The sequence below is a fragment of the Melanotaenia boesemani genome, chromosome 17 (assembly GCF_017639745.1).
Source record: "Melanotaenia boesemani isolate fMelBoe1 chromosome 17, fMelBoe1.pri, whole genome shotgun sequence".
Taxonomy (NCBI): domain Eukaryota; kingdom Metazoa; phylum Chordata; class Actinopteri; order Atheriniformes; family Melanotaeniidae; genus Melanotaenia; species Melanotaenia boesemani.
In genome coordinates, this window is record NC_055698.1 from 14,840,379 (window position 1) to 14,866,472 (window position 26,094).

General features: G+C 40.6%; 1 protein-coding gene across 2 annotated transcripts in view; it reads right to left on the minus strand.

Moving 5' to 3' along the window:
• gabbr2 (gamma-aminobutyric acid (GABA) B receptor, 2) overlaps nt 1-26,094 on the minus strand; it is a 189,191-nt gene that overhangs the window by 57,239 nt on the left and 105,858 nt on the right. For both annotated transcript variants that reach the window (XM_042012065.1, XM_042012066.1), the window contains exons 8-12: nt 24,471-24,531; nt 9,475-9,555; nt 6,283-6,433; nt 5,827-5,959; nt 4,637-4,744 (exon numbers count right to left, since the gene is read on the minus strand). In XM_042012065.1, coding sequence (XP_041867999.1) covers nt 4,637-4,744; nt 5,827-5,959; nt 6,283-6,433; nt 9,475-9,555; nt 24,471-24,531 — 534 coding nt within the window. The remainder of the gene's footprint in view (nt 1-4,636; nt 4,745-5,826; nt 5,960-6,282; nt 6,434-9,474; nt 9,556-24,470; nt 24,532-26,094) is intronic.

Sequence of the window (26,094 nt, forward strand, 5' to 3'; positions counted from 1 at the left end):
TTGATCATGCATACAGCACTTGTACAGCATCATCTCACCAACGTGGGTGATGATATTTGTCTGTACAAACTGTTTCCATTTTATGAAGACAATATAAGAGTCATAAAACCACCAGATGGGACGACTGTGGGAAGTTATACAGCAAATAATGCTGAAAAACACTAATAAAACGTGTTATTTTGCTCACAGCAAGTTATTCTTGTTATCGGTGTCTTTATCAGCAGTGATTACCAGCATACAATGCAGGATCCGCCTGATGAAAAAAACTGTTTCACCTGCTATTTGGAGTAACAAATTTGGACCTACGTTATTACATTAGATTAAAACTTTAGTTGTAATAATCAGTTGAATATTTCCTAAAATCCTTTTTAAAAAAAAAAACTCTTTTGCATGTGCCACTTTTTCAGGTTTGTGCCCCTGTGCATGTGTGTAAAAATTTTTTCTTAGCTCATAATCCCTAGCTGGGCTTCCATATGTGGCTTGGATTTTTTGCAAATTTAATTTATTTTTCATTTCTTTTCTTTTTTTTTAAACAAATTTTTATAAAATCTTATTTCAAAGGATGATTAATGATTGGTTTATTGAGATAAAGAGAGTCTGACACCAATTCTCCAGCTGATGCTGCAGATGAAAGCTGTCAAGTGAGTCACCATCTATTAGCTGAATCTATTTCCCACATATATAATAACACTTTTGCCACAATATTTTAGATATTTCTATCCAGCTGTTTTTCTGCACAAATGGAAAATGTGAGTAAATAAACACAACCATAGAGTTCTATGTAAATTATTTGATCTCCTTCATACTTGTTTAGCTTTGTCCTGTCTGAACGTGGGAGCACGTGTATTCACACTTCCAGCAATATGTCACCATAGAGAACTCAGTAAATTACCCAGACAAGCAGACTGACAAGTAGCTGCTACAGGGGCTGGGGTGATGGAGTGTGTACAGGGTGATTTTTCTAAGTGTGTGTGTTTATCTGCGTCTGTGTGGGTTGTGTATATGTTTGTGTGTTTGGAGAACGAAGACATTGATGGACCCCTCCCCCTGCACTGTCTTTGACATTGAGCTTTTTAAGAAGTGAAGGAGTACCGACTGCAGCCCACCAAGTGGAACCCTTATCGAACTCACCCTTGATTTACAATCTCAGAGCACAGAAGAAAAAAAAAAAAAAGATAAAGGAAAAGGAAAAGGGTGAGGAAGGAGTGAGGGATGCCATTCCAGCCCCACAGTTTGAAGAAAAAAATGGCTAACACTTGTGTCTGTCCCTCCCCTGACAGCAGTTGGCAGACATTTCAGGGCACCAACAGCAACTATCAGTCTGCTGAAGCCAAAGCACCTGCACTCAATCAGTGTTGATGAAGTGGTTTTTGTGTGTGTCCTGCACATAAACCCAGGCACTGAGCCAACAGAGTATACATTCTAAGGGTTAGGGGCTGAAGTATGCTGTAGGGGTAAATACTGCCTCTAAGGAGACATTTGTTTTGTCGTTGTTAACAAGGGAAAAAGGGGGAGAACTGAACTGAAAATAACTGGCTATGAAATGTCAGTGCAATATGGAGCTCAGAAGAGCAAAATTTCCAGAAATGATCAGTTTATAAAGACACTTAGCTAAAGAAATATAAAAGGTCAGATTCAGTCATTGCTCCTTGTCTTTTACTTGTAATCTGGATCTATCATTTGCCCCTGTTTCTAATGTTTCCTTTTCTTTTCATAGTGTCCAACCTACTTTCCTTGCCATTGAGGCCATGGTGTTTGTCTTGTCTCTTTCCCTGCTTTGCCTTTCTCCTTCTGTCTCTCCACCTTCCCTTCTGCCAGTACTTCCCTACATCTTTCCAAACTCTTCCACTCTTTCAGCAATTCCTCTCTCTTCATTCTCTCTCTCGCACTCTCTCTGCTCTCTGGCAGGCCACCCACACTTCCTCCAATATGAAAGTGTGAGAGAGACAGTTAGAGAAATGGAGGGGGAGAGAGCAAAGTCTATAAATACAAAAAGGCCAAGCACAGTTACAACATGCAGAGAACACCACTTTATATAACTGGGCCAATGAAACAGATTGTGTCAGATGTTTAAAAAGCCATTTGTATTTCTAGATCTTCTTTTATTTCCCCTCCTTCTTTGAGAAGATTTTAAAATCAGGTGCCAAGGGCTGCCAGTCTTTTAGCCTGTTTTGTTAAAAGGGATGAGTCTGAGCACAATCACCCACACACCAGAGCTGGAGTTTCATAAGACACGTGAGCCTCCTGAAGAAGCCTGCCAGGTCTACTGTACATGTGCCAATGGAGATACCAGTGGCAATATCAAGGAGTGCTTATCATATGTTTTGATAAGAAATTAAAAAGCTTAAAACCAGATTTAAGAATGAAAAACTTAAACTTGACATCATCCCTAAACCTGTAAGATTTTCCCATAAATTTAAACAGAAATAAAATTCTTGAGAAGGAAACATGAGCTGGTCCTATTGACAAAACTGCAACACCATTTTAAAGATTACATACAAATTAAAATACAAAATCTACTGCATTCCTCTCATTATTCTTTGTCTGTGAAAGGATACAAGAACATGAGAGAGCCAAAGTATAACAAAAGACCAGAAATGGACAGCTAAAGGGCACACTGGACTTGGAAATGCTTGCAGATTTAGGCCAACAGCTTTCAGCTACACCCAAAATTATCCCTCCACATTAAGACTAGACCTTGTGCTCTGGTCCAACATTCTGCATACTGTCTACACCAGGGGTGTCCAGCTCCAGTCCTCAAGGGCCACAATCCTGCAGGTTTTTGATGTGTCCCTGCTCCAAAACCACCTGACTCAAATTGATGAGTCATTGTGCAAAACTTAATAGGCTGTTGGATTTATTTAATTTGAGTCAGGTGTGTTGAAGCAGAAACATTGGAAAATCTACAGGACAGTGGCCCTTGAGGGCCGACTTTGGGCACCCCTGGTCTACACAGTACCATATGAGGAGGCCATGAATGAGGTCTGTGAGAAGAAGATGATGCACTACTGGCTGCCGAGCGACAATCTACCCAGTGGTAGTCGGTTGCCATGGCTTCAACACATCTACCAGTAAACTCCTTAAAGACATGAGGATCTGTCCTGCACCACTCCATCAAGGAAATATCAGGGACTGCTGAGCGCTGCAGACTGTAGCTGTGGATGATGACAAAAGGCCCCAGTTGGACCTCTAGAAGTTAGGGACACAGACCCTGCTCAGCCAGTGGTGGGGCGGCTTCAGTAGAGGGTGTATTGTGAGCAAAAGGCTGACACACTCGATGATGCTGCGGTACACAGCTGATGTGTCCCAAATTTCTACTGGCAAAGGTCGCCTAGGGCAAATCTTGTGCGGAGGACCTTCTTTTATATATATACAGACGTGGACAAAATTGTTGGTACCCTTCGGTCAATGAAAGAAAAACTCACAATGTTCACAGAAATAACTTGAACCTGACAAAAATAATAATAAATAAAAATTCTATGAAATTTAACCAATGAAAGTCAGACATTGCTTTTCAACAATGCTTCAACAGAATTATTTAAAAAAATAAACTCATGAAACAGGCCTGGACAAAAATGATGGTACCCTTAACTTAATATTTTGTTGCACAACCTTTTGAGGCAATCACTGCAATCAAACGATTCCTGTAACTGTCAATGAGACTTCTGCACCTCTCAGCAGGTATTTTAGCCCACTCCTCATAAGCAAACTCCTCCAGTTGTCTCAGGTTTGAAGGATACCTTTTCCAGACGGCATGTTTCAGCTCCTTCCAAAGATGCTCAATAGGATTTAGGTCAGGGCTCATAGAAGGTCACTTTAGAATAGTCCAATATTTTCCTCTTAGCCATTCTTGGGCGTTTTTAGCTGTGTTTTGGGTCATTGTCCTGTTGCAAGACCCATGACCTGCGACTGAGACCAAGCTTTCTGACACTGGCCAGCACATTTCTCTCTAGAATCCCTTGATAGTCTTGAGATTTCATTGTTCCTGCACAGATTCAAGGCACCCCAGAACATAACACAGCCTCCTCCATGTTTCACAGTAGGGACATTGTTCTTTTCTTGATATGCTTCATTTTTCCATCTGTAAACATAGAGCTGATGTGCCTTGACAAAAAGTTCCATTTTTGTCTCATCTGTCCATAGGACAAGCTTTGTGGCTTGTCAACATGTAGTTTTGCAAATTCCAATGTGACTTTTTTTAAAATTTGTTTTCAACAATGGTGTCCTCCTTGGTCGTCTCCCATTAAGTCCACATGGCTCAAACAATGACGGATGGTGCGATCTGAGACTGATGTTCCTTGAGCTTGAAGTTCACCTTTAATCTCTTTAGAAGTTTTTCTGGGTTCTTTTGTTACCGTTCATATTATTCGTCTTTTTGATTTGTCATCAGTTTTCCTCCTGCAGCCACGTCTAGGGAGGTTGGCTACAGTCCCATGGATGTTAAATTTCTGAATAATATGTGCAACTGTAGTCACAGGAACATCAAGCCACTTGGAGATGGTTTTATAGCCTTTACCTTTAACACACACACACACACACACACACACACACACACACATATATATATATATATATATATATATATATATATATATATATATAATTAATATACTAAATAAATAACATTTTTCAATACCTTCTTCTTCATTTTCACATTTTTGAAGATGGCATGCACCCTCCAGGTCTTGGCAAACATGGCGCCGAAAGCTGTAGTGTAACCAACTATGAGGATCCAAGTCCGAACCTGTCAGAACAACAACGACATACAAATTTGTGTCATGTTGTAAAGTGGTGATCAAGGCTCAGACCAGCATCTGTTCTGACAGGTATCTGCAAAGCTGAGATCAATCAAAATGGCACAGCGAGACATTCTAAAAATAAAAAGCTGTCTGATTTATCTTTTGTCTCCTAAAGTTCTGGGAGGACGTCACAGACCGCGAGGCTGTTGCTCTCCTGAAATGCCTACAATTTGAATAAAATCAAGAAAAGCCTAAAATAGCTACAGTGCCTTCATGAGTAGAGAGTTGGCTGTTCTAGTTTTGCTTTATGCATAAGCAAATATTTGCATGCAAACACGCAACACATACAAATACTGTGCTTATCTAACATATACATTTACACGTTGGTATTGTCACATACCTACCTTCACCATACCAGTGGGGAACAAAGCCATGTAGAGCTTTGTAAGATACAAACAGTTACAAACAGATCTATTCTCCAGATCAACCTCAGTGCTGCTCTGCTGCACAACTGAAGTGAAGAGCTCTGTTTAACAGTTGCAACACAGCTTCATGCAGGTAAGGGTAGTTCAAGACATGCCCTGTCTGATATTATTTTAGTATGCATGTGCATGTGTGTGTCTCTGTATCTGGCAGGGCATTCTCTCAGTGGAAACCAGTTACCGCTGTAATCAAAACTCTTTAATTAATCCAGTATCTACACAGTCTCACAGTAAAGCTACCTGGGGGAAACATTTAAATCTGCTCAATGCAAGCTAAAGACCTAAAGTGACTCTAGCCAGTGCCTACTGATTATCCAGTGCATGTGACAGGTCTGTCTATACTCTCCATATTTTATCAAAATAGTTATATGTTAAGTGAGGAAAAAAAAAAAAAAGATTAAACTGACAGTGTGTGAAAGACATTGACCCATTAGAAATAAAGAATGGCAATAATGTAAAAATGTACATCATAATTTAAGATTTAAATGACCCCTTTGAAACTGGCAAAGAAAATTTCAACACGCTGTTAGCACCGACAATGTCAAGGAAAAACCCTGTAATTCAGCATTTCGTCTTTTTTTTTAGAAAGTGCAAAAGGGACTTACAGTGCACAAGGTTTCAAACTCTTTGTCAGAAACAAAACCTCCATCCAGACCAAACAGGAAGATAGAAGCGTAGGACAGCATGCCTCCTAAGATGATCAGATTGTTCATGTAGGGACTGGACATCTTGATTAGTCTGAAGGAGAAGAATTACAGGTTGGAGATTTAAACAGATGAAAGAATAATAACAAAAAACAAAAGTATTCCAAAAAATACAAGTGGGATATTCTTATATAGAATATAATCTGAAATAATAGGATATCAACAGAAAGGTTTAACATTATTTTTATTAATTCTGTTCATTTTCCCCAAGACTCCTCTGACCTTCATTCATCCGTCCACTTCTGCCCCTCTTAAAACTAAACCCTACTGTCTCCCTGCACTTTACATTTCTGCATTTTACCTTCACACATTACCATTTATCCTCCAAGCAGTACTTCACTAGAGCCAGATGCTGACCTGTGGTTTCGGTTCTTGATGTTGAAGAATAGAAAGGCCCCAGCCATGAGCATGCCCAGTATGGTGATTGTGGACAGGATGCTGTACAGCGGCACGTTTATATGGCGGCGTTGTAATCTCACAAACGTTCGATCCTTGGGAGGCTCTACACCTACAAACAAACAAACAAACAAAAAAGTGGATTATGGACATTTTAACTTTGACAAGACAGATTTCTTCTTTCTCTTGATATTACAGCAAATATTCGGCTATTTGCAATGCTGGTTCTCAGTTTCCTCTGTTGTGTAACTGTTTCTTTATGCATCACAGTCAAGTTATTGTGGTTAAACTCTGCACTTTCTTATCATTTGCTCATTTTTTCTTCTGCCAGTTGGCCAATCGATTGCAACGGCATCACCTTACAGTTCTCCACTTACTGTGGTCAGGGATGTGGAAACAAGCTTTTATTCCTAGACTTTCTGTATGTGGGGCAAAGGAGAAAAAAATGGAGCTAGAGTGGTGAGGGGGGAGAACAGCCAGAAGGATCAAACAAATTACAAAGTGTGTCAACACAGGCAAACATGGGAGGTGAAAAATGGACCTGTAAATAATTTAGCTGAGAGAGGACAGTAGTGAGACTTTTCTCTGAGTGGTACAATAATGTTTTCTAAGTAAAAAAAAGTTTGGGTTCAAGTGAGCAAGTAACAGTACTGAGCAGTTAAAATATTCACAGTCATAGAAAAAAATAAACTGAAATTGGAGTTTATTTATTGAAGCACCAGTAAATCATATTAGTTGCACTTTACAGTCTAAACACAAGCAGCCAAAACAATTCCCTCCTTACCTGATCTCAGAGAAGAACAAGAACATGTTAAAAAGCCAAAAGAAGAGATGGGTCACTTTTTATCTCTGATTGGCACCTTTTTTTTTTGCTGGTGCAGCCAAATGAAAAACTGAGGCTCACCAGTGCAGCCAATGCTAAAAGTTAGTCTGGAGCTCTGTTAAGTCTGGGGCATCGGTCTATAAGTTATGTGCCATATTTTCTCTCTTCTTATTGGTTAAAATGTCATGAGAGTTCAGCTCTTTGTGCCATTTTAAAAGTTTTGAGGATGTAAGAAATGCTTCTATAAGACACGAGCTGATTGTTTTCTGTTGCCTCATCTTGGAAATTGTGGCCCTTTAATTGAGATTTGAACTAATAAATTAAAAAAATGTACACATTACACAGTAAAAACAAATTAATGTCCGTTTTCTTGAAGGTAAAATGACTGTGAAGAGAAAATGGATGGATTTTAATAACGCAACACTGTAGAGCAGCAGTTTTTGTGATTTGTGACTGATGTACCAACTAACTAAAAAATCCAATATTTATAGGTCTCGTCTTCATTTCTCAATGCATTTTAGTTTCTATAGGTTCTTCTTCATCATATTTATGTAGTGGTACCCAAAGAAAAGCAGTAGTTCAGCTCGATTTGTGATCAGTCTTAAAACCAGTTGGCAACAACCTTTTAACTTCACACATCCTACATGATGTTGGACTTAAAGCTGCTCAAAAATGCAGGTAAATATTCTTGCTCTCTCCCTTCCCGCTGGGTGGGTGGGGGTGCTGTGCCTCGGGCCCGACCAGGATATATGTGTGCAACCTGGGGCTCTCTGGTCCCCTGGTGTGGTGGCGTGGGCTGCCAGGGGTGGGTGGGCTCTGGGCTGGGCTGGGCCTTTGCCCTTCTGCCCTCGGGTGGTCTTGGGGAAGCGGGGGCACCTACAGCGGCCAGCTGAGGAGTTGGCTGCCTGGGAGAGAGATTTCTCTACAGGTTGTGCCCCTCCCCGAGCCCCTCTCCTCCCCCGCCACCCCACATCATACACACACATAGGGCTCTGTGCGGTGGGTGGAGGCGGTGGGTGTGGCTAAGGGGTCCCCATTGCGGGGTCCCCGGTGGACCCCTGCAACTGCCTGCCCTACTAGATTTTAATCACAACCCAGACATCAATATACATTTATGGCCTCGGGGGGGACGGGCACATGGGCTGTGTGTGGGCGGACAGGAGCCACCTGCGGAAATGTTCTTGTCCCTGGGGTGCCTAGCCTTGGTGTTGGGTTGGCGTGGCCGGCGGTGGTTTTGCCTCTCTGCTCTGCTGGGAGGAATGGGTGGCCCTTGGGGCCTCTTGAGAGCCTGCCCTCTGTACGGCCCGCACCGCGGCGCCCGCTGGGCCTGCTCACTATCATCCTGTGCTGCCCGGTGCCCCTGCCCCGTCACGCTGGGGGGCTCCAGTCTGGGGGCCCCTCTGCTCTGGTCTGAGTGGGCCGCTGCTCGTTCTGCTTTGGCCGTCCTGGGCTTGGTGCTCTGTGGACTCGGGCTCCCCCTGTCCCCCGCTGATGCTTCGGCGTGCGGAGTGATCATGACCCCCTTGCAAGCATACATTTCCTCCTTGTTGCATGGCCACACACGCATGTTCACATGTGCATGCTAACAAACGTGCTCGTCTCTCCATCTGCTTCTGACTAGATGTTGCTGATTTTTGTGTGTTGGTACATTTCTCTGCAGGTACATTTGATGACTACCGTACTTTTTCATATCCTCAATATCCTATTTTTCTTTATGTATCATGTAGTACTGTGGTAGTTTATATTGCTTTTTTGTGGTGTGTTTAATGCAGTCTAGACAACTGTTATTTCCACATTTTAGTTCTGTCCTTTTCTCCCTTTTTTCCCCTCTTTCTCTATCTCCCTGTCAGGTTCGGCACTGACATATAAAGATGAAAGAAAATAAGATTACAATAAAAATAATAAAAATATCAAGGGCAGCTATGTATATAGCAAGCCTCCCTTGCTAGATCAAATCTGTCAAGCAAAATATGGCACACAGACCACCGTTCTGTATGTTAGGATGCTGGACAGGACAGGGTTAAAAAAAAAAAAAAAAAATGCAGGTGAATGACCAGTAGACGCTGCCGCCCTACAACAACAAAGTAGCAGTAGTATAGTCTGGGAAAAGACCTAAACATCTTTTATTGCATTTGATGGTAGAGTATGTGTTACATATACTTTGTTTCAGTCAGCTGCTTCTGGCAAGCCTACAGAGAAACAGATCTGTGTGTGGGTTGTCAAGGAAGGCAGTCTGTGGACCAAACTGGTATGTAGCATCACAAATGCTGAGGGAACAAATCTCTTTTTCCTGGAAGGAAGGTCTAGACACATATTTCTCCTTTTAATACCTTGGAATTTTATGGAGTTGTTGTTGAGTTCCAGCACATCAGCAATGGCATTGTATTCGCCCACTTTCATCTCCTGGCCATCTGTTTAAAGAGAAAAAGAAAAACATAGACATGTGAACATTAAATAAAGGTATGTATTTAACTAAGTTATACATTTTTGTAGCATGGAAGATGACTACTAAATAAACAGAAAATACTTAACAGAAAACCTGGTTTCCATTGTAGAGGAAATTTAGGTATCATCTAATAAAATACTGAGAAAAACCTTTTAAAGTCATAAATATCTTTAAAATTTTTGTTACAATCCTTACTGTTGATATTTAAATTTGTCAGGTATTTTTGCACAACATTTCAGTTGACAAACCAACCAGCAGAGTAACATTATTATCTGCACAGCCACCCTTCTTAAAGGTGCATTTGACAGATTATGGTCAAGTATCCATACTGGTCCAACTTCCACAGTGAAGAGAAACATATCTAAAAAGGTAAAAATTCCAGTATTTTGAAAATGTCTGTATTAATATTTTTCCCTCATTGGTGGTATTTCACTATTTTTAAGAGGATGTCTTTTAGTTAATCCTTGTTATGTTAAACAGTAAATCAAAAGTATTTATATTGAACATTTAGGTTAATTTGAGTTGGTTGAGTTATATGTAGAGGGTCAAATAGATAAGGGGATAAAAATAGACACCCCTATTCTAATTTCATTAAGTTTTCTTTTATTTGTTATACATTACATTACTGTAATCTCAGTTACTGCAGCGCTATCCTACATCCAACCGCTAGGGGGCGCCTATCGCGCTGGTGGTAAAGAGTAGAGCAGGTCACAGAGGAAGAATAAAACTTCCGGTATGAGAGTAACGCCAGCTCAACGTGTGTATCTCCTCTATTCTTCGCCACAGCTTGACACGTTGAGACGACTAAACCTTCGTTGCCTTCTGACGGTAATGCCAGAGGGGCAACAATTTTGGGGGCTCGTCCGGGATTAGCGCCACCTGCTGGACTGGTGCTAATCGAGTTAGAACCGTGGGTTCCTGATTACCTGTTTTCGGAGCCAACGACCAAGTGACAGACATCGGGTATCCAAAGATGGCCGCTCTTCATGATCTACAGTGGGAAATTCAGCAACAGCTTCGCCGGCTGATCAGCACTGCCAACAGAGACCTACTTCACAAGCTTGCAGTATCATGTCAAGATGAGGTGAATGAAGATTTACCAGGTGAAGACTCGACTGAAGTGGATCTCTTTGACTTTATTGTTGACTTCCTGAGAAGTAAACAACTAAGGAATCTGGAGGACCAGGGTATGTCTCGCCCACTAATATTTCGTGACCTCATTGACGAACTGCAATTGCCCCACGAGGCAGGTGGACCAGGTGACACATCTAAAGAAGAGGCTGATGCATCTATGGCAGAAACTGAACCAGTAGTACTAGCATCTGCCATAAGGGAGACTACCCAACAACCAATGTCTGCTGATCAGGTGGCTGGGTTGGTAAGACTGGCAGATGTTGCAACATTGTTGCCACGTAGAGAATTTAGGATCCATGGTGGTCAAATTTCTGATTCAGATTCTGATTTAAGTTTTAACAGTTTGTCTAAGCAAATTGATGAAGGACTAACTGAAGGTTTTACTGAGGCTGAGGTTATCAGAACAGTGCTAAAAATAATTAAGCCTGGTAACTTTAAAGACATGCTCATTACCAAAGATGGCCTGACGGTATCCGAGCTAAAGCGTTTTCTAAGGGCACATCTTCGGGATAAAAGCAGTACTGAATTATTTCAGGAGTTGAGCAATGCAAAACAGCTTGACAAAGAAAGCCCACAACAGTTTATGTACAGACTGATGGGGCTAAAACAGCGTGTGATGTTTGCATCTAAACAAAGTACTGGTTTCCAGTACGACAGCAAACTGGTACAGGGAGTGTTTCTCCATTCACTTTACCAAGGGATAAATGAAAAATGTTCATACATCCGACGAGACCTTAAACCCCATATTTCAGACCTAGGTGTCACTGATGATTTTATTCTTGAAGTCATAACAAGGTCTTTGAGTGAGGACACGGAGAGGCAAAATAGGTTAGGCCAGACATACAAACAAAAAGCAGTCAGCGTCAGTGTAGTGCATCAGGAGAAGGACATGCAGAATGCAGTTCAGGTGAAGGCAGAGGTCCAAGCCAATCGCACTGCTATACAAGAGCTAACATTACAAGTATCGTCTTTGACTAAGAGTTTAGAGAAAGTTCTCACACCTGTAGTGAACACAGCAGTAGAGAACACACGTTCCACGACACCACACCCAAAACAGTCAGCCAAGCCAGAAGCAAAAGGAAAGTGCCACCAATGTGTCTCCCAAGGAACTGAAAACTGCACACACTGTTTTCAGTGCGGAAAAGAGGGGCACAGAGCTATTGGGTGCTTACAGAAGTCGGGAAACTGGAGAAGGTCACTGGGGAGGGACCACCAGTGACCAGACATTATACAGAGTCCCCCATCTCAGGAAAACTGCACCTCAAAGAGAAAACTTCATCTCCCACCAAGTCTTTCAAACAAAACAATGTGCCAAAAGGGAAGCGTGTTGCTCAACTGATTGGTGGTCGGTGCATGGTAACTTGTTGTCTTAATGGGGTAGAACTTCAGATGCTGTTAGACAGTGGGGCACAGGTTAGTATAGTGGAGAAGTCTTGGGTTCAGAAAGCTCTGCCGCACATAAACATTCAGCCGCTAGAGAGCCTGTTGTCAGACCATCCCCTCAAAGTTACAGCAGCCAATGGGACAGAGGTGCCATTTGATGGGTGGATAGAGGTTCTGCTTGAGATCACAAGTAACCAACATGGCTCTGTTGCCCTCTGTGTTCCGATGCTAGTAAGCAAGGAGAGTGTGAGCAGCCCATTGCTAGGCTTCAATGTAATCCAAGAGATCATTAGGGAAAGTAACAACCAATCAGATGGCCTGAATCTAACAGACTTACTGTCAGAAGCCTTAAAAATTCAGAAAGGCAATGCTGAAACTCTTGTCTCTGTCGTGCAAACAATGCCACCTCAGGAAGAGTCCGAAGGGTTGGGGGTGAGGGTTGGGAAAAGGGGGCTAACTGTCCTCAGCAGCCAAATTTGTGAGGTAAAATGTCGCGTAAGAGCTTTTCCTGAAGGAGGAGCAATGCTATTTGAGCCAGATGTAGAGTGTCGATTACCAGATGGGTTGGAGCTGTTCCCGGCTCTTGTTGATGTACCTGCTGGGGCTTCTAAAATAGTAAAAATCCCAATCCAGAATGCAACAAAGCGAGACATCTTTTTACCTCCAAAGACAGTTTTAGGTTGCCTTGAAGAAATCACAAACAGCAGACCTGTCACCATTCAGCCACGTCCTCAGAAACCACCAGATCCCAGTGATGATCCCCTCCTGTGCAACTTACATGTAAGCTCAAATGATGAAAGAGACAAGAATGCAAAAGAAAACCACAGTACAGAAAAATGGCAGCCAAATGTCTGTCTAGACCATCTGACTGACAATGAACAAAATGTGGTGCGACAACTGCTCCATGAGGAATCAGATGTGTTTGCTCGCGAGGAGGGAGACATCGGATGTATTCCTGGCTTACAGCTAAGAATTAACACAACAGACAATTCAGCTGTGCAGAAAAATTACAACTCCATCCCACGACCACTGTATAAAGAAGTAAAGGAGTACATCCAAAACCTCTTGGACAGAGGATGGATCTGTAAATCGCGGTCATCTCATTCTTCACCAGTGGTATGCGTGCGAAAAAAAGACAATAGCCTGCGACTGTGTGTTGACTTCCGTGAGCTCAACCGCAAAACCATCCCAGATCGTCATCCGCTGCCACGGATCCAGGATCTTCTGGACAGTTTGGGAGGCAATTCGTGGTTTTCCATCTTAGATCAAGGGAGTGCATACCATCAAGGTTTTGTGATGGAGGAGTCAAGACACCTAACGGCATTCAGCACACCCTGGGGACTCTATGAATGGGTAAGAATACCATTTGGACTGACTAATGCACCAGCCGCATTCCAGAGATGCATGGAGGGAGTGTTAGAGGGTGTTAGAGATGAATGCTGTGTGCCATATTTAGACGATGTCCTGTGTTTTTCCAAAACTTTTGATGACCACGTGAACCATCTCCGGCAAGTGTTCTGTCGGATGCGACAACATGGTATCAAACTCCGTCCAGCCAAGTGTGAACTTTTCAAAAGACAAATACGTTATCTTGGGCGAACAGTTTCTGAAGAAGGAATCCAGATTGACCCAAAAGATTTGGAAGCAGTAATAGCTCTGAAAGAAAGGAAACCTCGCACAGTTGGAGAGGTCCGAACTCTGCTTGGATTTCTTAGCTATTACCGGTCCTTTATCCAAGATTTCTCACGTCTAGCACGGCCCTTGTTTGAGCTGCTTCAGAGCCAAGGAGAGACCACTAATGTCACCAAGCCACAGACCAAAAAGGGGAAAATGAAAGGTAGCAAGGGACAGCGTTCCTCCCGTACACCCATTACTTGGACTGCTGAACATCAAAATGTGTTATCTAGGTTAGTTGAGATGTTGATAAACCCTCCTATCCTGGCTTATCCAGATTTTGACCTTCCCTTTGTGTTACATACTGATGCTTCAAATGAAGGCCTTGGAGCCGTATTATATCAACAGCAAAACAACAAACTACGCGTTATTGGGTATGGGTCCAGGACATTAACACCTGCCGAGAAAAACTATCACCTACACTCAGGCAAACTCGAATTTCTGGCACTCAAATGGGCTATCTGTGACAAATTTCGAGATTATCTGTATTATGCGCCAACCTTCACTGTCTACACAGATAACAATCCCTTAACCTACATCCTGAGTTCAGCACGGTTAAACGCAGTGGGTCACAGGTGGGTTGGAGAGTTAGCTGATTTTCATTTTGACATCAAGTATAGACCAGGGAAGAGAAATGCTGATGCTGATATGTTGTCCAGATATCCAGTCAAACTTCCCCAGCAGATACATAACTTCACAGAGGCTATGTCTTCAGAGGTAGTTTCTGCAGTTTGGCAAGGCAGCAAAGCGGCACAAAACAGTGATATTCCTTGGGTGGCTGTATTACAGCTTAACAGTGAAGATGTAGATGCTGCGCCATCAGAGAGCGTTTCTAGTATCACCCCAAACAATATCAGGGCCGCCCAACAGAATGATTCAGCCATTCAAGAGGTTGTGTCTTTGAAACTAAGAGGTTGGACACCAAACGGAAAAGAGAAAAAGGCAATGAGTAAACAAACAAGGAGACTACTCTATGAGTGGAACAAGTTAGTGGTGGAAAATGGACTACTCTTTCGGAAAACAGACCAAAACAAACAACTTGTCCTCCCTGAACAACTTAAACCGGTGGCGTTAAAGAGCTTGCATAATGATATGGGACATGTGGGGCCTGAAAAGGTTATCCATCTTGCCAGAGAAAGGTTTTATTGGCCACACATGCAGCAAGACATCGAAGATTATGTAACGAAAAAATGTCCTTGTATCAAACAAAAACACCCTAGCATTCCACCAAAAGCCCCAATGGGATCCATCACAACTAGTGCACCTTTTGAGTTAGTGTGTGTTGATTATTTACATCTGGAGCCAAGCAAAGGAGGATATGAGTATATCCTTGTGCTGATTGACCACTTCACACGGTTTGCACAGGCGTATCCAACAAAAAATAAATCTGGTAAAACAGCAGCTGAAAAGATCTTTCAGGACTTTATTCCCCGTTTTGGGTACCCAGAAAAGCTGCATCACGATCAGGGACGGGAGTTCGAGAATAGCCTGTTTCAGAGACTACAACAACTTTCAGGAATTACTCATTCTCGCACAACTCCTTACCACCCGCAGTGCAACCCAGTGGAGCGACTGAACCGCACACTTCTCCAAATGCTGCGCACGTTACAGGAGGAAAAAAAGAGTGAATGGAAAGATCATCTGCCTCAGATTGTGCATGCATACAATTGTACAAGGCATGAGTCAACAGGATACTCCCCATTCTTCCTTCTGTACGGTAGAGCCCCACGGCTACCAGTTGACTTGCTCTTTGGGCCTAGGAGGGAGACTGAAGCACAGAACCACCAGACATTTGTGCAAAAGTGGGCAGACAGAATGCGGGTGGCGTACCGAATAGCTGCTGACAACAGCCAAAAGTCATCAGCTAAAGGAAAAAAACAATATGACAGGCATATCAGAGGTGTTGCTCTCCAGCCAGGAGACAGGGTACTGGTGAGGAATCTCTCAGAGAGGGGAGGCCCAGGTAAACTGCGGGCTTACTGGGAAAGAGTAGTACATCGAGTGGTGGAGAGATTGGGGGATGGACCTGTCTATAAAATACAGCCAGAGAGAGGCAGCAAAACCATGCGTGTCTTGCATAGAAATCTCTTATTGCCAGTAAACGATCTGCCTCTGGAAGATGAACTACCTGTTACAGGAAATACAAGACACAATAGACCTAAAGAGCACAACAACAGGATTAACCAAACAGGGACAGACAGCTCTGATGAGGAGGGGGAACATACTTACACCTATGATCTCCGGAGCAGAATCCCTTGTTACAGATTTGTGAACCCTCAACAACAACAACAACCTGCCATCCCACAGCAAGCTCCTCAGCAATTTGGATCAGTGGTTCCGAACCAGAATCCTCATAATCAGCTTAAGCTGCGTGCAACAGCCAGAGAGTTCTGTCCCCCACACAGACAAGAAGCTGAGATGGAGCCAAACACTGAGGATACGGAGGATGGGGCAGGGCTAGTGGAAAGGGAACCCGAACAAAGAGAAGAAACGGATGGTGGCAGTATAGGAGAAGGTGATGATGTAAGGAAATCACACAGGAGAACAAGACCGACGACAAAGTTCACATATGATATTCTGGGTCAGCCCTCATATCACCATTGTAGTGCAAGTGTAAATCCCTTCTTACTTAGCCAACCCCTGACAGAGATTAATAGTTTTCCACTTTCCCCTTACCCAATCCATTTTCAGCCACATTGCCATAACTGGTACACTTTTGCACACTAGATACTCACACACAACATTACCAGATGTCAGGAGACATTCTTTTAAGTGGGGGAGAGTGTAGAGGGTCAAATAGATAAGGGGATAAAAATAGACACCCCTATTCTAATTTCATTAAGTTTTCTTTTATTTGTTATACATTACATTACTGTAATCTCAGTTACTGCAGCGCTATCCTACATCCAACCGCTAGGGGGCGCCTATCGCGCTGGTGGTAAAGAGTAGAGCAGGTCACAGAGGAAGAATAAAACTTCCGGTATGAGAGTAACGCCAGCTCAACGTGTGTATCTCCTCTATTCTTCGCCACAGCTTGACACGTTGAGACGACTAAACCTTCGTTGCCTTCTGACGGTAATGCCAGAGGGGCAACATATATATGTACGGAAGCGTGGAGCTGTCACCCAAATAAAAAAAAAATCGGACCTTATCACATTATAACGTGATACTTTATTGTAATAACGTGAAACGTATCACGTTATAACGTGATACTTTATTGTAATAACGTAAAACGTATCACGTTATAACGTGATACTTTATTGTAATAACGTGAAACCTATCACGTTATAACGTGATAAGTTTATTGTAATAACGTGAAACGTATCACGTTATAATGTGATAAGTTTATTGTAATAACGTGAAACGTATCACGTTATAACGTGATAAGTTTATTATAAGAACATAGCCTGTACTGTATGCAGATGTTGATACGACCTATATTGGAGCAAAATACATTTTATGGAAAATATACTCATCAAGCAGAAACTTTTCAGTTCTTTTTGACAATGATTAATTGTTCTACTCTGGTTTACTGTTGTACAGAAATGTGGGACAGTTATGAGAAACGCGTAGGTCACCTGCCTGCGCACAGTGAGACGGTGCGTGCCTGTGTGTCTGAATTGCCACAGAGCAGGCATCCCCAACTTGGGACCTCTTGAGCCAGTGTCCTGCAGGTTTTCAGTATGTCCATACTGCAGCATACCTGACTCAAATAATGGGTCGTTAAGAGGCTGGTGCAGACCTGGTTTATTCTTGCACACAAGACCGTTATAAGCAACACAGTGCGTCACCTGCCTGCACGCAGTGAGACGGTGCGTGCATGTGTCTGAGTGGCAATAGAGTGTGCGCGCTGCTTTCAGTTAATAATATGTTGTCTCCTGACAATAAAAATGAAAATTATAAAGGCTTTATGCACCGCTGGGACTGGGAGAAATAAGTTGCCGACACAAAGACGTGGTCCTGTCTACTTAAAGGGTGAAACGTCAACAGGTGTCCTCCAAGCTTCATCAAATCTCTCCAATGAAGTAAAACTTAATGCCATGTAGTAAATTAGGAATTTCTCTGGAAATAATAAACCACACTGAAAACCTGCAGGACACTGGTTCAAGAGGTCCCAAGTTGGGGATGCCTGCTCTGTGGCAATTCATACGCACAGGCACGCACCGTCTCACTGTGCGCAGGCAGGTGACCTACGCGTTTCTCATAACTGTCCCACATTTCTGTACAACAATAAACCAGAGTAGAACAATTAATCATTGTCAAAAAGAACTGAAAAGTTTCTGCTTGATGAGTATATTTTCCATGAAATGTATTTTGCTCCAATATAGGTCGTAACAACATCTGCATACAGTACAGGCTATGTTCTTATAATAAACTTATCACGTTATAACGTGATACGTTTCACGTTATTACAATAAACTTATCACGTTATAACGTGATACGTTTCACGTTATTACAATAAAGTATCACGTTATAACGTGATAGGTTTCACGTTATTACAATAAACTTATCACGTTATAACGTGATACGTTTCACGTTATTACAATAAACTTATCACATTATAACGTGATACGTTTCACGTTATTACAATAAAGTATCACGTTATAACGTGATAGGTTTCACGTTATTACAATAAACTTATCACGTTATAACGTGATACGTTTCACGTTATTACAATAAAGTATCACGTTATAACGTGATAGGTTTCACGTTATTACAATAAACTTATCACGTTATAACGTGATACGTTTCACGTTATTACAATAAACTTATCACGTTATAACGTGATACGTTTCACGTTATTACAATAAACTTATCACGTTATAACGTGATACGTTTCACGTTATTACAATAAAGTATCACGTTATAACGTGATAGGTTTCACGTTATTACAATAAACTTATCACGTTATAACGTGATAGGTTTCACGTTATTACAATAAAGTATCACGTTATAACGTGATAGGTTTCACGTTATTACAATAAACTTATCACGTTATAACGTGATACGTTTCACGTTATTACAATAAACTTATCACGTTATAACGTGATACGTTTCACGTTATTACAATAAACTTATCACGTTATAACGTGATACGTTTCACGTTATTACAATAAAGTATCACATTATAACGTGATAGGTTTCACGTTATTACAATAAACTTATCACGTTATAACGTGATACGTTTCACGTTATTACAATAAAGTATCACGTTATAACGTGATACGTTTTACGTTTTTACAATAAACATATCACGTTATAACGTGATAAGGTTCGATTTTTTTTTTATTTGGGTGACAGTTCCACGCTTCCGTACATATGTAATGTAAAGAAGGAGCTACTTCTTTTTCTATATGGTTTTCTTACTGTGTCTTGGTGTTTAACTTGTTATTCGGAAAAGTCTTGGAACTGGCATATTTTTGTGAAATCTAAGGAATAAACCATTTAATTTTTTCTTGAACCCTAAACAGAGTTGGACTGGGTAATTAAACGTCATGAGAGACACGTGTAAACCACGACTAACAGCTAATCTGCTTCTGAAGCAGTAATAATGTCTTTGAGTGATGACAGAAAAAGTAACAATGTCATTTTAAGAATCCTTAGGCAGGTCACTGGACATTTTTATGAGAGTAAAACAAAATAAAAAGAAAAACATTAATTCTCTATTTGAGGAAAATATGTGAATACTTTTTAAGAACAAGCTAAATTCAAACTGTAGTTGGGCACAATGAAAGCAGACATAGGAACCGGCTTACAGAAGAAAAGTTAAAATGCATAAAGTATACTTAATAATTACTATTATAAAAATCTCAGATGTTGAAGATGTTGAATAATGTAATTATGTTTTGTAATGTACTCATACTTTGTTATACTGCACAGTCCACAGTGTATTGGCTGTAGTATTTCTTAGATAAAATAAGCAGATTGTAAAGTTCTCAAAACCTCACCCTGTAAATACCACTGCCTCTCTGGAGCCCTTCTCAAATAACAATTTCAGAGTTTAACGTTTTTTTCTGTCAGAAACAGCAAAGTGTCTCTCAGGTATAATATAAGAGGAAGCGTGACCTTGGCAGGCAATCCTGGGCATTCACTCATAAAGATTACTCACCCAGCGTTTACACCAGAGGTAAGAGGAAGAGAAGGGGTGAGTGGGGAAGATTATTCTGATTGTTTTCTTTTGTTTTTGTGTTTTTTTCTTTTTTTTTAAGCTTCATACACAACCTGTAATTTGTTCTGCTGTGAATGTACAAATCTCTCTGCTCCTCCCCATTATCACTGTTACTGGCCCATTGAACTCTCAGGCCGTGTCCTTGGCAAGAAAAATGACAAACAACATCAGATGTTTCAGCTCCACAGAGCACCATGTTTGCCTTCGGTTTTACTCTCAGTTACTACATCTGATCCTCAAGATTCATCAAATGTTTAAAATGACACATATCCCCTTTCCACTAGTACCCACTTAGTACCCATTTAACCCAGCCCGACACCACCCATCTTGATTAGCCGTTCCCATCAGGATTTTCCCAGGTGAGTAGATACATTTTTAGCAGCTATGCCGTCTGGGTTCTGAAGGTGCGAAGCCAGGCTGGAAATCGTGACGTGTTGAGTAGCAGGTCACTATTGGCCAGAATTTGGCGCCATGGGATGAGTCATGAGGGCGACTGCCGACCCCGCCATCTTTAAAACCCCGAAGACTTGTACGTTGGTAGCAGCGACAGTTTGCTGATCCTGAGTATTGCGCCTTGCAGCAAACAGGCTTCGCTAGCAGCACGTAAATCACAAGCGCATCCTTCTGCATTGTTGTTCCATGTGTGATGCAAACAAATGAGTTTACGATACTTACCAGCCCCCTTGCTAAGACGACCCCTCCCGCACTGAACGTGGCTTCAACTGGCCTCTATTGTAATGGGAACAACCAAAACCCGGTTGGTGTGGTGTCGGTTGAATTAAGGCAGGGCTAAGCGGGTACTAGTGGGAAAGGGCCATTGGTGACAGTTTTAGTACCACTTAATGCCTGAATTTGTTTACAATTATATAAAAGCAAAGTAAATACAGCAAAAAATCAAGAACAAAATCTTGTACATTATTAACTTGTTTTTAAACTTGTGTAAATTCTGCAATAACAGCTCGTATTTATATTATCGCTTGTCATGATTATCTAAGTACCGTCTAGCACATTTTAATCACTTCTTTGTATATTAGATAAGCAAATATAAACTTTTACCTCATGGCATTGCTGAAAATCTAGTTTTAGTTACAATACATATTCCTAAAAACAGTCTCAAAAGGGTCTCTAAACACAAATTCTGTCACAAACACCAAAAATTGGAAAAGATTCTCATGACACAGATAAAAAAAGGCATAAAAACCTATATAACTATAACTGCGAATCTTAATTGGATAACAGCAAATGCAGTAAGATCTTTATATCTGTCAACAACTTGTAGAAGGACCGGATGAAGGCATGGACACAAGTACCAATACTGACTATAAGAAGTCTTTATAGCTTGAAATCTTCTTGCGCATTAACTTTGTTTAAAAAGAATAAGAAATGGAAAAAAAAAAAAAAAAACAATGATAAAATGACAAAAAACACTAAAGGCAACATGTGGTCAAATAATATGTTTGCTGTTAGAAGGATGTCAAAAAGTATGCCGTCTGCACGGTCAAGGCAAGAAGAAGAGATGTGATGTCATCTCGTGCCTTTGAAAATAGATTATCTTAATTATCTTTAACATGATGCATACACTGAAGCTTTTACATTACACTGGCAGCAATACAGGCATTAGGCCTGTCTAAGTTGACCAAAGATTGGTTTAGGAATCATTCTTGGAACATCAGGATCCTTTCAGCCCACAGATGTGAATCCTACTACTGAAAATTCGTGGGGGGATTTAAAGGGAGCAGCAATAGAATATAAAATCTGCTAGCCTTTTCACATAAAGAACAACTAAAACCCCCAAAGAGATGTGTGAGAATATTAGGGAAAAATAAGCTTTATTGGAGGTCATAAGGAAAACAGAGAAAGTGCAACATTATCATAATGTATTCACAACATTAAATATAATAAGGTTTAGTTTCTGTAAGCATTAAACAGTGAGAATTGTAGATTTCTAAAATTATAATGGGTTTATTAGCAACTGCAACGTAAGTGGAGTACAATACTAAATGAATCATTTAACAAACTAAGAAAATGCCAGCACTGATGTTACTGTGTTGAAGTCTAGAGCATGTTAGTGTTATTTTTGGCCTATTTTAATTGATGCCGGTCAGTTAATTGAATTTTAAAGATTACTGATTAAATTTGAGTCCTTTAATGGTTTTGATCTGAGCTATACAGCTGAACTGCGACTCAGGGCTTTTGCTCTGCTGGAAGAAACTCTTGTCGTGGTTTGAACACTGAAATGTCAAAGTGCCAATTTCACCCTTCTTTGTAGCAATGTATGTAAAAGTGATTAAGATCATTTGTAGTTCTTTTTCTATAAGGTCTGCCTTAGTTTGCCTTTGATCAAGTTCATTTTGGTCTGTGTCATGTCAGTTCTGTGAATTTCTATCATAAAAAAGAAGCTGCTTCTTCAAAGAAACTTTGTGGGTAAAGTTCAATTATAATCTTATGAGCTATTTAAGTGGAAAGTACTGTGAGAGGACTATTGCCTTGAGGTATACTGGCAGCAGCAGGGGTGTTACTTTTTAAAATTCCAGCAGAAGATGATGGAAAGGCAGGAAATTAATTCCCACTTAAGGTTATTTGTTGTTGATAGAATATCTCTTAATATCTATAACATCTTTGCCGACACACTCATTGCATCTTCACCTTAAAGATATTATATTATCAGACTTCGCTTATCTATCATTCCTGGTAGTGTGTTGATTTAAAATCTAAGTGACTGTGATGTAATCACGACCCCTGGTAGAGAATTATCTCTTATCCCCATGAGAGAAAGAGGGAATAAGAGTCATGGTGGACCCTGACTAAAAAAATCTGATGGAGTAAAATGAAGGATCAGAGGCTGTGGACAGATGATAGGGTCATGTCGAGGATCACTCCCTTTTGAAATATTTAAAATGGAGCTGCCCCTCTTCTCCTCTTCAACCTGCTCGGTTCTTGTGGTGTGCCAAAAGGGTGACACATTCACAATCCCTGACAAGTGAGGAAGAAGTGATGGAGTGAAGATTCAATAAGTATGAAGAAGATGTGAAAAGAGATGCATATAAAGGGGGGACTTGATGGAGGCAAGTGTGCTCCTGTCAGGCTGAATTTTGAGAAATGTAACACAGATGCACAAAGACAATAATGTGTTATAAATTAATAGAAATGTGTGGATTTCTCTCATTTTTACAATAGTTCCAGAAAATAGAATTTTATTAGTGTGGTTTTATTTTTAATCAAGCATCAATACTCTGCATTCCAGCATTTTCTTTCCTAGCATACTAAGCCAAAACATATATTCACAAACTGTTATTCTGTCATTAGCCAGATTCATTGCGTCAGATCAGTGCACTGGTTGTCCTTCCTAAAATAATTCCATCTAAAATTAGACATTATGCCCAAAGGATCTCCAGCTCCATTGTCTTCTCCAAATATGGCCACATGCGACTCCAAAAATATCAAAATGATGTCAGATGAGTGCCAAACTTATGGCATCAAAATGACAATCAACAAACCAAGAATGACTTTATGTTGGCTGTCTAACACATGAGCATGAGTGTCCTGCACTTAAATCTAACACTTTAGTTCACTCCTATCAGCTTTGCTACCATTTCCTTCTTTCTGAGGAAGTTAGGAGTATAAGAGGCTAAGCCTGAATATGTATGTTAGTCTATAAAAACACAAGAATCATGGTTGATGAAATGGAATTGTACAATTATAGATAATACAGTTACGATTATGATATGATGCAGTGGATTTTGAACATGGAATTGGCTCTATTTTGAAGCATTAATAAATGGATATTCTAGTGGATAGGAGGAGGCAAACTGGCTGTCGTACTGGGATGGTTAGTAGCAGATACAAAATAAATAAATAAACAATAATAACCACAAGTGATTACTGCCCTATGTACTGTATGTCTTCTGATCACACAGAGAAAACACAAACAGACAGCTTGTGTCATGCCAGCAATCCGAGGGATCAAGCCCTTCTGCAGTTAGGGAGATACGAGGGTTACGGAGAGGAACACTGCTGTGCTACATATAGTCTGGGAAGCCTGGGAGTTAGGAATCCCCTGCATCAAGATTAAATCTTTCAGTGATTCTTAGAAGGTCACGCAGGCTAAAATAAACAACCACATGATTTTACAATAGTATGAGGAAAACTGCCATGTTTTCACCCTGCTAACTCAAAGTATCCATGCTTGCATTCGGCAACTAACAACAGTGAGAACAAATTAAGCAGAAAATGTTTCAGCTTTCTTTTTCTTTGAGAATTACTCTGCTTTAAGTTTTCTTAAGCTCTCGTGCTTTATGTCGCATGCCACGGAGTTGTGACAGTCCTGTAAAATTTCTGAAAGACTAAGAAGTCTTAAAGAACACACTGGAGCAGTTGGGAATTAGCATGTATGACAAAAATTTCACCAGCAGTTCAGTTAAATAAGTGGATGTTTCGATGTGGATGTTAAGTGAGCAAAAATGAAAGGTGTATGGAAATAGTACAAATTAAAAGGGGAAAACAGCTCTGTCAATAAGTACCTTGAAACTGGTTGAACTTTATTGTGCCCATCCTCTCTCCATTACGAAACATGACTTGACCCTGGAAATAAAAGGGAAAACCAAAATATATGAATTTAATATGACATTGAAACCACACATACATATGTTTAAATGATTAAATCAGCAAATTTAAGCAAGAGCTGAGTTAATCTAAGCTGATACATTGTGCTTTCTGACACAGAAGTGTTGACAGAAAAGGAGGAGAGTCTCAGCTCTTGCACACTCCATGTCATTTGATTAGAACTGGCCACAATTGATCTGTTTATAGAGGTAAACAAAAAGATCCTTCAGCCAATTCATTTGCTAATATCCTTAGAACAACATCAGGTCAACAAGGCTGCCTCATTCAACTGTGCCTGCAACATAGAGCTGGTTCCAATCAGCATTTATATGCCATTTAAAAAGCTGTTTCTTTAGTGGCTTTCTTATTTGAAAGTTTTCACACTGAGATTTAAGTCTATATTTTACCTGATTGAAGTGTTTAGAGGACAAACAACCACAGTATGATGTATAAAAAAAAATACAGTGCAAAGTCTGTGATTCAAACTTCACTTAAGGAAAATAAGCAATCTCAAGCCAGGAGGAATCTGGCAAACACAAACAGGACAAAAAGCATCTGAACTTTTGGGAATATCATGAGACATTTTCAAGTCAGTCATGCTTCTTTCACTTCATCTTTTTTTTCCCCTTTCTCTTCTAATTTTTTTCTGTCTTCTCATTCCCACTCAGTTTTCTGTTTATCTCTCTCTCCCGGTTCATCTACCAAGACTGTTAAATTAATTCAGCCCACCATCTGCTCACAGAGCTCCTTAATTACGCATTTAACTGGGTTTACATATTAGCCATTGGCTAACAAAACAGGTGAGAGACAGACACACAGACAGATATAGATAGGATGTCAGAGAGCCAGATAGATAGATAGATAGATAGATAGATAGATAGATAGATAGATAGACAGATAGACAGATAGATAGATAGATAGATAGATAGATAGATAGATAGATAGATAGATAGATAGATAGATAGATAGATAGACAGATAGACAGATAGACAGATAGATAGATAGATAGATAGATAGATAGATAGATAGATAGATAGATAGAGTTTGCATTTACTGATTAAAGGATAGCTGAGGAAAATGGCGGGGGAGCTTGAGAGCTAATTTTTCCTTAAACAGATGGCAAGCTTTGAAGTGGCAGGGTCGAACCCCACCCCTCTGTTTGAATCTCAGTCTTTGTGTGGTATCTTTGATGTGTGTGTGTAAATGTACTGGGACTAAGTGTATGCCCTTAATGTGTTGTCATATTATGTCTATGCAATTGGAGAGATCATGGATAATGTATACTTAAGTAAGCTTTCTTGGGACAGTGTCACCAATGCTACTTTCATAATAATGATGTAGAACTCACCCTTTGCTACTTGTTCTAAACTACTTTGTCAGTCTGACTTGTCAAGTTCCCTTTGTCACATACAGCTCTTTTCTACACCGTGCTATACAGTTATGCCTTAAATTCTGTAGTGTACCTCAGTTCAGTTCATTATGCATTACATTGACATAACTGTGGTTGTAAACAGGGGGCTAAAAATAGAGGGACTTTATTTG